The sequence below is a fragment of the Macadamia integrifolia genome, unplaced genomic scaffold (assembly GCF_013358625.1).
Source record: "Macadamia integrifolia cultivar HAES 741 unplaced genomic scaffold, SCU_Mint_v3 scaffold_260A, whole genome shotgun sequence".
NCBI classification, from domain to species: Eukaryota; Viridiplantae; Streptophyta; class Magnoliopsida; order Proteales; family Proteaceae; genus Macadamia; species Macadamia integrifolia.
This window is the reverse complement of record NW_024870658.1, coordinates 5,870-17,025: the sequence shown is the minus strand read 5'-3', so window position 1 is coordinate 17,025 and position 11,156 is coordinate 5,870. Positions and strand designations below refer to the sequence as shown.

The 11,156-nt window shown below is 36.1% G+C and overlaps 1 protein-coding gene across 1 annotated transcript; it reads right to left on the bottom strand.

Moving 5' to 3' along the window:
* Positions 1–3,780: 3,780 nt before the first annotated feature.
* Positions 3,781–8,712, bottom strand: LOC122071545 (LRR receptor-like serine/threonine-protein kinase EFR). The gene is made up of 3 exons (XM_042635914.1): positions 6,018–8,712; positions 5,253–5,682; positions 3,781–4,127 (listed from the first exon to the last, which is right to left on the bottom strand). Exons 1-2 carry the CDS (start codon positions 8,689–8,691, stop codon positions 5,294–5,296), a joined length of 3,063 nt encoding a protein of 1,020 aa, XP_042491848.1. The 5' UTR covers positions 8,692–8,712; the 3' UTR covers positions 3,781–4,127; positions 5,253–5,293.
* Positions 8,713–11,156: the final 2,444 nt, after the last annotated feature.

Below are 11,156 nucleotides of genomic sequence, written 5' to 3'. Positions count from 1 at the left end.
TCTGTTAATGTCTTTAAGAGAAAAGTATCCTATTTAAAAGGGCAATAGTAATATTCCACCAATATATAAAAGGTAGACCTTATATTTCAACACACCTTGTTGCTTGTTTTCTTCACCGTAACTTTCTCCTTGATTGCTCTCTTAGAGTCTTTTAAGTCCCACCACACAAGTCCCTTTCCCACCTACCAATCAAGGTTCAACTCTTTGGGCTTTTCTAGTTTCTGGAGTTCAATAATTTCAAATGAGACTATCTTTGTGGGACTTATAGTGCTCCACTCTTATATCATGAAGTCATTCAAGGTTACAAACTTAAGTCGATGTAAAATATTTTCTAGCAATAGCCATATATGCATTCATTGATGGCCTTGGGTCTATACTTGTAATTTAAACCTTGAGTTTGGTCAAAAACTTCATGATAGTTTAATGGACTAAGATAAATCTTTAAACTAAGCCGGTGATCAAGGAGAGGTCTTGATGTGATCCTTTCTTTCCCTATATTTCTTTACAATGGCACTCATTTTCCTTGTCTTTCCTCCTCCCCCTCTTCCTCCCCCCTTATTTGACAATTGGTGATAGGGGTGAGGTGGCATGCATGATATTAATTTTAAGGCTGTTGAATGGCTTTTCTCTTATATCTTTTTGAAAGTCGTTGAAAAACGTACCACGTGTGTGGGCGGATGGACTAATAAGTGCGTCCAATAGTCCAGTCTGACCAGACCCAGTGACATCCCTTTAGAAGGGTTTTGCACTTGTCCACACTTAAATGGGTGCATGGTACTTGAGTTGTCAGACTTTATACATTCCATTCATTTTAAGAGTTATTATCTCTAGTATTACTATTATTTATCCCACACAATGGACCTGTCTAAGATGGTTAATGAATCAGATTTTATTTTTTATTTTTTATTTATCTATAAAGAAAGATCATTTGTATTAAGAAACAGAAAAAAGAGAAAGATATACCAAACTGGTCTTGAAGACATAAAAAACAAAAGCAGAAAAAGAGGGAAGGAGTGAAAGAAATCGGGATCATTCCCCCCACTTTCGGCATGGTCATCAACAAGGGAAGAGACCCACTATTTCACAGACTTAATAAAAAAAAATCAGTTTAAAAGAAATGAAATCTTTATCTACCCTTAGCATATACCATAAGCTCATTAAGCTGAGCTAGGGAGAGTCGGTTCATAGTAGAGACACCACTTCGAGCAGCCTTTTTCGCAAGAAATTCCTTAGTGGGGTTTGCCTCTCTGTAGGAGTGCGTAATCTTCCACCGAATCTCAGCTAAATAAGGATGCAGATAATTCCATACTTGTAAAACATACCAAGGCAAAGTTTTGTTATAAACCACCATAGTAACAGCCATTGAGTCTGACTCGATCCACAGATGATCAATGCCTAACTGTTTAGCCATTTAAATACCTTAAAGAAGACCACCAAATTCTGCTTCATAATTTGTTCTAACACCAAGATATGATCAGATAAGATCCAAAAGAGAAAACTATTCTAGAGTTAAAGAGTCACGAAGAACACCACCAACCCTGAGCTTGAACCACATATAAGGAGGAGCACACCACACCACCTCTAATGGACTGACCACTTTAGAACCACACAAGGTGATGCCTAAAGCCCTGGAGGCGATCAAATCGGCTACCGAAATAGTTCTCTTATTGTTAAAAGGAAAATATACCTCACCAATAAATCCTTGACCCTCAGCGTCTTTGAGCTACTGCTACTGCAAGTACTCATATCATGGAATTACACATTAAAAAGTTTGGCAAGCAAATCCAGAGCATAAGAAAGTTGAGATATTTACCCCTCATGACATAAGGTAGCTAACAAGTGAAAATAAAATGAAAATGAAAATGAAAAAAATGATAAGAGGCGATTTAATATCTAAGTGTCGAAGTTAAAGTAGAGGCATGGCTAGTCTGTATAATTATCTTCCATCAAACAAATTGGTCACATTCTTCTTTGTATTAGACTCCACCAGTTGCTCGTCAATTTTCATGTTTTTGGTTTCTTGCAATCGATATTTAAGTCCCCTAATTTCCATTCTTACATCTGAACTTGAACCTACACATTAAATTCCACAAACTGCGTCACAAATCAACTAAAGTGAATTCTTCTCATCTAAGTTTTGATTACTTAGGCTATGTTTGGTATGCGTAGCCTATTAGAAAATGCGGATTTCTTAGATGGCTTTAAATTCTCAAAAAGGCTTTAAACAACCAAATAATTCCCACCCCTTAGATGGCTAGTTTAAGCTTGAACTCCCAAAAAAGGCTTTTTGCTTGGCTTGGCTTAAGACAAATTGGTTCGAATTGATCCAAATGCTTTAAATTTGGCTTGGCTAAGTGTAATTTGATTTTAGCCTAATTTCATGTGATTTAGCTTAGTTTTAGTCTCAATTTGAAGTAGGCTTAGCTTAGCAAAATCCAATTTGATTTTGGGTTAATTTAAAGTAATTAAGGTTATTTTTAGCTTAATTTGAGGTAGGTTTGGCTTGGTTAAAATTGGGTTCAAATGGGATGGGCTGGTTTAAAATAGTTTAATGTGGTCTAACTTATAGGGACACATTGCAAAACATCCGGCCATCTGATTTTCACGTGTGAGATATCGATGGATATGCAATTTTAAACACTATTCAATGATAACAAGGATTGAACATGTGAACTGGCGCGATCGTCATTTTATGACTATTGACCCCTTGCGGTGACCTCCCTATAACATTGGGAAGCATTGGGTTGGACCCCCAATATTTCCTACGCTCAACCATATTCCACGTATTCATACAAAATGGACTGGGTTAGGGTAGCTAGATTTAGCTGCGTAGACTGGGTTTGAGCAGAATTGAGATTCCTCAACGAAAGAGAGTGTACAAGCCTCATCCCATCCATAAATCATCATTTTTTTTTGGGGGGGGGGGGGGGGGAGTGGCGTCAAAATTATGTGTCTACACACTCATATAATATATGGATTTAGTGCTCCACTCCTATATAATCATGAAATCATTCAAGGTTCTATACTTAATCGATGTAAGATTATTTCCTAATAATATGAAAAGAAATAGAGTTCAAGCAATAGGTATAAGACTTTAAAGACTATTTTGACCATCTTTTGAAACTTAATCTAACACAATAGTCATAGGCATTCATTGATGGCAACTACAATATTGGAAGCTTTTAGTCTCTACAATTCATTTTGCTGCTTCTCTCTTAATTTTCAAGGTTGTGTTTTATTTAAACCAAGGGTTTTGTGCATGGCTGTGCATCATCCATGGCCGCGCAAAAATTTTTTATGATAAAAAATGGCCAATATCATCTGCCATTAGATATAGCTATTTTCGGATAGATTTTGTGTGGAGGTAGATCGTAGATCTCAATATTCCATGATGTGTGCCACTATATCCGTCAATTATGTATATTAAAAAAAAAAAATAAATAAATACAAATAAAAAGGACGGATTTTTTTTTTCATATCAAAATTGTTAGGAATATTTCCACTAATTTTTTTTTTTTTTGGTAAGGTGTGAGAACAATTTCTTTTTGATAAGAAAAGAAGGCCTTAATTTAGATCTTCGATCTATTATGAACTTTGGTTGATTATGGTAAACATTTCAGCTGATTTGGATGTTTTCATAGAGTGGAATTAAATGCCGATGCCAGCATCACTTAGACTTCCTCACATCAAAATTGTTGAAAATTCTAGTGATTGCTCTTGTAAGGATCAAGAAAAACTTATTTGGAAAAGTAAAGAAGTCTTTTAAATCTTGGATCTATGTGCTTTAGTCTTTTTAAGTCTTTCATACCATCATGCATGGGTATCTACACTACAAGAAACCTAAGATACATTGTCTCTATGACATAAGGTAGCTAACAAGTGAGCTACACATATTAGTTATTTTGTGTAAATACATGTATGAAAAGAAAATGAAAATATGATAGAAGGCTCCTCAACATCTAAGTGACAAGGTGAAAGTAGAGTCATGGCCAGTCTATATAAATTTCTTCCACCAAACAAACTGTTCACTGTCCAGTTGCTCATCAATTTTTATGCTTTTGGCTAGCTTCAATCTTTACTAAAGAGTTCTAATTTCCATTCCTACAGCTGAGCTTAAACTCCACATACTGCACAACAACAAAAAAGATCCAGTGAGTTCTTGTGATCCAGCCTATAATGCCTTAGGTTGTGTTTAGAATGCATTCTCAGAATAGATCCTAGGTCTAAAACACATTCTAACAATTTTTTCTCGCTTCAGAACGTGTTTCAGAACCAAAATCTATTTTGAGAATGCGTACCAAAAACAACCATTGTTTGTCAAATGCTTCAAAGACCCATCGAAATTGAAATTAAATCAGCCTATTTGAGGGGCTCTTAAGGGCCGACAATATCATGCTTGTTACTTATATATAATACTCCTAGGATGAAAACTTGTTTTCTAAAAACAAACAATTTTCCTAGCTCAAAGGTTCTCAACTTTAGAGAGTCGATGATGTATGTGTAACAAGGAATAATCTCAGTTTTGAAATCAAAGAAACAGCAACAGCACACAATTTTTACCTCATTCACATTCAAATTTTATCAACATGCTATAGGCATTTACCAAAACATTTCTAATAGAAATATCTGATTTTTATTTTTATTTTATTTTATTTTATTTTATTTTTTGGGAATATGGAGCTCCAGATAAGAGATACGACCTCACCTTCACTCGAAGTAGATCCTTTACCACACAAAGGGGCAAGAAGGGAATTTAGCCTCAGAGGATTGAAATTGGAAAGTTTTTTCTTTTAGATATCTTGAATGCAGAGAGAGGGGAACAGTTCTAACTAGGTGTAAATATGTCCATAACATGAATTATCAATCAAAATTGAGGGTAGAACCATTCGATTTGGCCTGCTATGGCCGTTCCATACTAGCATCAGTACCCGATCCTGTATTAGTGGAATGGATCTAATTGGGGGTAAATCTGTTCAGAAAATATTTATTAATTAAAACTAAGGGTGGGTAAATCTATCGAAAAAATGATTTATTAATCAAACTAAGGGCAATATTGTCCGATTTGACCCCATACAGTTGATCCATATTGGTATTGGTAATGGTACCTATTTTTGAAAACCATGATGTAAATTAACTCTAGATTAGCCTACCTCTCCTACATGATCTAGAGGTTTCTTTTTCCTTAGGTTTTTCATAAGCATTAAGCAGCCAAGATAACATAATAACTGCAAAAGTAATAAATTGAGAATTACCTTTCAATCAAGCATGGTTGCTCTGTATTGATGGATATGCTTCAAAAAAATTTCCCTTTGATTAAATGTAGACCCCTCACCACATCATTCATGTTCATACGTTCTCTTGGCAATTCCATAGAGCATTGAAGTGCAATTTCAATTATTGCTGTTATGCAATCTTGCAATTTATCTGTTCTATGACTAGGACCTTCAGTTATTTTGACTGCATCATCTTTAGTTTCTTCAATTTGTTCTTCCTTGCATAGAAGTGTTGGATCTAAAATCTGCATCACGTGTACACGTAAAGCTGCCTTTACAAAGTTATGGAGATTTAATTCACCAGTAAACATCTGATCTGTAGGCCTTTTTCCTGTGAACATTTCCAACAAAAGAATCCCATAGCTAAACACGTCCCCTTGTATAGTTGCCCTTCCGCCCATGCCATATTCTAGAATTTAGAAACCTCTCGCAATTAGTATAACAATAAGAGATTTGCATATTTTTCTCAAATAATTCAAGAAATTATGGTTTGAAATATGAAAATTTTGAACACATTATTCAGAAATAGAAGGTTACATGGTCATTTTTTTAATCTAGAAACAATGATTTCTTTGATTATGTTAAAAAGAATTAAATCTAATTCAGGTGCAATGCTTATTTAGCATCCCACAATAGATTTGGATAGAATAAACAAAAACAATGTAGTAAAGGGCATTTAGATCAACAAAATCAAAATTTAATATGTTGATAATTCAAAATAAAATTGTATAGTTTATTCATTACCTGGAGCAGTATAGCCAATAGATCCTTTTATCCCAATGGTACTGATTTGAGTCTGAGATGAATCGTTGTCAGATTCTAAAAGTAGTCTCGCCAAACCAAAATCACTAACATGTGCAGTCATATCATTGTCAAGTAGAACATTGCTTGGCTTCAAGTCACAATGAACAATTGGCACATAACAATGGTGATGAAGGTAATCCAATGCAGAAGCCATATCAATTGCAATGTTTAATCTTTGAAGAAAGCTTAAAATCCTTGAATGATTATGTCCCTCCATAGGCAAATGCAACCAATCATCTAGACTCCCATTGGGCATGAACTGGTAAACAAGGGCTTTAAAATCTTGGCCTTTTGAATCAAGACTTGAACATGAAGTTAAAATCTTGACAAGATTTCGATGCCGAATGTTTGTTAATACTTTGCATTCAGCCATAAAGCTCTTATAAACTCTTGGATTTTGAAGGTTGAATACCTTGATTGCAACAATTGTTTCATCTTGATCGATGATCCCTTTGTATACAGAGCCAAAACTACCAGAACCTATAAGATTGGCTGAAGAAAATCCCCCTGTAGCTTGGAAGAGCTCTTTGTAAGAAAGATTTAAGAACCAGTCACCGATTAATGGTGTGGATGCAGGTTTACTTTTTGATTTTCTTATCCAATAAAAAGTAAGAAATGAAGAAATCAAAAGAAACCCAAGAACAACACCGATGATTGCCAAAATCATTCTAAAAGCATTAGACTTTTCTTGTTTCGTAGATCCATGGTTGGTGCATGTAGGCAATTGTAACTTTGCAATGCCCCCACAAAGCTTGTCATTTCCATTCACTGATATTGCACTTGCATTTCCAAATATTCCTTTTGTTGGTACCTCCCCCTTAAGATTATTGAAGGATAAATTCAAACTTTGTATTGCTGCAAGTTTCTCCAGATCTTTTGGGATTTGCCCTGATAAGTTGTTGAGTGAGAGATCTAAATCTCGAAGCCCCTTCAAAAGAGTCAAAGATTGAGGAATTGTTCCCTCAAAAAAATTACCCCTCATATAAAGATATTCCAAACTATTACAGTCACCAATTGAAGAGGGGATTTCACTGGACAATCTGTTTTCAGAGATATCTAATGTAGAAAGACTCTTCAAGTTACCAATTTCTGTAGGTAGGGAACCTACCAGAGAATTATAAGATAAGTTGAGAGATTCCGATAAGGAAGAAATAAGAAAGAGTTGTTTAGGTATTGGGCCTTGGAAGCTATTATTATAAAGATTTAAGTACTGTAATTGCCGACAATTTCCAATGTTGGAAGGAATGCTTGCATTCAAGTTGTTGGTATCTAAATGGAGTTCAAATAAAAGGCTGAGATTGCCTATAGAAGGAGGTATTTGTCCTGAAAGTCTATTTTGGTTCAAGAACAATCTTTGAAGCTTCTGAAGTTTCCCTATACCAGACGGAATATTACCTTCGAGAAAGTTCTGTTCCATGCTCAAATCGGTCAAGTTGACAAGATTCTCAATCTCCACTGGGATGGTTCCAGATATTTGATTCTCTCCTAAATAAAGTATTGAGAGTTGTGTTGATAGATTGGCTTTGAAGTTGGGGAGCAGACCCTTAAAACCATTAACTTGTATGTCCACACTCATTAGATGTGTACAATTGATCAAAGAATTTAGAAAATCCAAATCATTAGCTTCTCCTATTCCACATTGATTTCCACCAATACTGAATACTTGAAGGTTTTGCAGATTTCCTAAATTTTTAGGGACTGGTCCAATAAAACTGTTTTCAGTGAGATCAAACATTTCAAGTGTTGAAATATTGGAGATGGAATCCGGAATGCTCCCTGCGAAAAGGTTTTCACCAAATAGTAGATCTTTGAGATGTGGAAGAGTGGTGCCCATGTCTCGTGGAAAGCTCCCATGCAGTTGGTTTTCGAGGAGAGAAATAGTTTCGAGATATGAGAGATTATATAGTGAGACAGGGAACATACCATGAAGCTTGTTTACATGAAGTCCTAGAAAGTATAAGTTTGTTAGCTGACCAAAGGACTCTGGAATACTCCCCTGCAGTCCATTTCCACCAAAATCGATACCTTGGAGGGATGAAATATTCCCAAAAGAAGCTGGTATTTCTCCTGTTAAGCCATTATTATAAATAGAAATTATCTCCAGCTTTGACAAAGATGTAAGTTCAACCGGAATCTTCCCAACGAGCTTGTTATTGCCGAACGTGATTTCTCTAAGATGAGTGCAGTTGGCCAAGCTGGTAGGAAGTTCTCCTTCAAGAGTGTTGTTTTGGGAATAAATGTACTGTAGTCGAATCAGATAACCGATCTCTTGGGGGATTTTGCCATGGAAGCTATTGTTTGCAACATTGAGAAAATGAAGAAAAGTGAGATTACCAATGGAAGGAGATATGTTTCCTCCCAAGCCCTTCCCTCGTAAATTCAAGCTGGTAACCCGTTGTTGATGACGACGGCCACATTTGATCCCTACCCAGTTGCAGAAATGGATGGAATTATTCCAAGAACCTAGTGCTCCATATGGATCATCAATTTGTTTCTTAATCTCCAGCAAAGCAAGTTGATCAGTCTCGTTCCCTATGATCCTTCTACCGGTGACTAAGTCTAGCCTTAATGAGATCCCAAAGAGGAGAACGAAAACTAGAAGTTGAAATGCCATCAGAATCAAATTTTGGGAAGCAAAAATACAGAAACCATGCTATGTTTAATGTCTTTGAGAGAAAAGTATATATTATCCAATATAAAGTATAGTATGCTAAGCAACAACAGTAATATTCCACCAAAAGCTAGACCTTATAATGAATTTAGGATAGAAGATTTCAATGTGGTGGATTAGGAATCAATTTCTCTCTTGACTCTTTAAGTCACACCACACAAGTGCCTTCTCCACCTCAGTCATTGACCAATCAGGGTTTAACTCTTTGGGTTTTTCTAATTTCTAGAGTTCAATTGTTTCAAACGGGACTATCTTTGTGGGAATCAGTGCTCCACTCTTATATCATCATGGAGTCATTGAAGGTTCCAATACTTGGCCGTTGCAAATTATTTCCTGGCAGTAGTCATAGGCATTCATTGATGGCAACTTGCAATGGAAGATATTATAATCTACAATGACTCATACAGAATTGTTGGGAATATTTCAATTGATATATATATATATATATATATAATTTTTTTTTTTCGTAAGGACTAACAACAGTTTCTTTTGGATAAGCAAAGAAGTCCTTAATTTAAATCTTCGATCTAGGGGTGACAAAAAAGCTCAGTCAACCTGAACTTGCCCTAACCCGCCTCGAGCTTAAATGGGGTGTAAGCTGAGATTTCTGCCCATAGGGTGGGTTAGGGTTGAAAATTTGAGGCCCAAGGCTGGATTGGGCCGGGCCTGGGTTGAGGCCTTGGCCCAACCCAACCCCACCCTACACTACCCTGTAGGCATATATAGCAAGTCTTTAGTACTAATAATAATAAATGAGCATTCAACATGACTAATTTTTTTAAAATACTCAAAGTGCCTGATGGAATTACGATAAAAGTGCTGTAAAAGTACTCTCCTCCATATGGCCCTGCATCACATCACAAGTTAACCCACCCACTCCCCCACACCCCTACCCCTACCCCTACCCCTACCCCTTTGCCTTTGGGGTTTGGCCTCTGTAAGTTGATTTTCATTTTGATATTAGCATTTACATGTTATTGATATATTCATATTTTTTAGAATTAGAATCGGACAGAATTATTAGCTAGTTAGAACCAAAACACCGCCTATGAGATTTTATATTGAGTGGTTAGGTTTTTCACTCACTATTCATTCCCTTGAGCCATGCATGTCTCATATTAAAATGGGCCACTGAGTAGAATTTTTTTTTTATTATTATTATTTTTTAATTAAAGGCTCTTTAACATCTAATTTACAGCTTAAAATCGAGGCATGGCTGTCTTCTATCAAACAATTGGTCATTTTCTCCTTTGTATTAGACCCCACTAGTAGCTCATCAATTTCCATTCTTATAGCTGATCTTGAACATGCTGATTGAAATACACATACTGCACGACCACAAAACAGTTCAAGTTTCTTATAAAACTCTTAGGATGAAATCATGCTTTTCTAGACACAAATATTATTCAAACTCTCAATATTTAATATATAACATGCAATTGCAACATAACCAACTAAGTAAAACATTAGTTTTGATTCCATAGATCGAAAATGGGCCAAACTGTTGTACGTGCATGTCACATACAATACCCTCTTTGCCAAGGAGCCAATTAAGTTGTTTAACTTCCTTGGAACAAAAAAGAAAATATAAAACACGAGCTAGAAATGCAATTGAATAATGTTTTCTGAGATGCGCTTAATTGTCAAGGAAATCAAGGAGATTCCATGATTTAAAAAGGTCACATTTTTTGAGAAAAAGTTTCTTATTTAAAGGGTAGAACCAAGCAAAAACAGTAGTAATCCACAGAAGGTGGCTCTTAGAAGTCAAGTCTATCCTCTAATTTTATAGAACATTTAGTTACGGTGAGTTCATCAAATCATCCCAGCCAATTCCAATTTGGAATCAGTCCAGGATCTGTTTAAAAACACTGAAATCCTAGTTTTCGTGCATAATAAGGCTTCAGTGGTAATTATAGTTAGAGATGAAGTAGTCATAGCAATTATAAGAGACTTGAAACTTGTCATTGGTCTATTGTCAATCAATTTGACTGTCTTTAAAAGGACCCAGTTGAGAATTGCAATGGATGGGGGTGATTGATGGCCATGGGTCCATATAAAATTTGGTTTTTCCAAAAGGTCCACTTAATTTTGTCCAAATTATGGGATAATGTTTCTGTCCAGAAGTGTGGGTCTTGCGCTAGCACCCAAGCAAAGGAGAGCTCATGCATGGGTATCAATTAGGAGGGCCGCAGTGATCATTTTGCACCCGGCCACTATGTCTGGGTTTAGGGTCACATTTTCAGACATAGAGTTCAGATGGCCCCTGCACTAGTGTTGGGCCCAATGAAAATGCACATGGAAGTACTAATAGGGTGGGCATTTCTACCATTCATAAAGGGTGGAACGATCATTTCGTCCCATTTGTGTTTGGACGCAACATGCACCCCCCCGGACATAGACCTTTTTAT

Bases quoted from the DNA above. Each gene is read 5' to 3' on its own strand.
- LOC122071545 (XM_042635914.1), bottom strand. From the start codon at position 8,691: ATGGCATTTCAACTTCTAGTTTTCGTTCTCCTCTTTGGGATCTCATTA. The intron at 5,683-6,017 runs GTAATGAATAAA...TCTAAATTCTAG, and splicing joins TATTGGCTATACTGCTCCAG to AATATGGCATGGGCGGAAGG.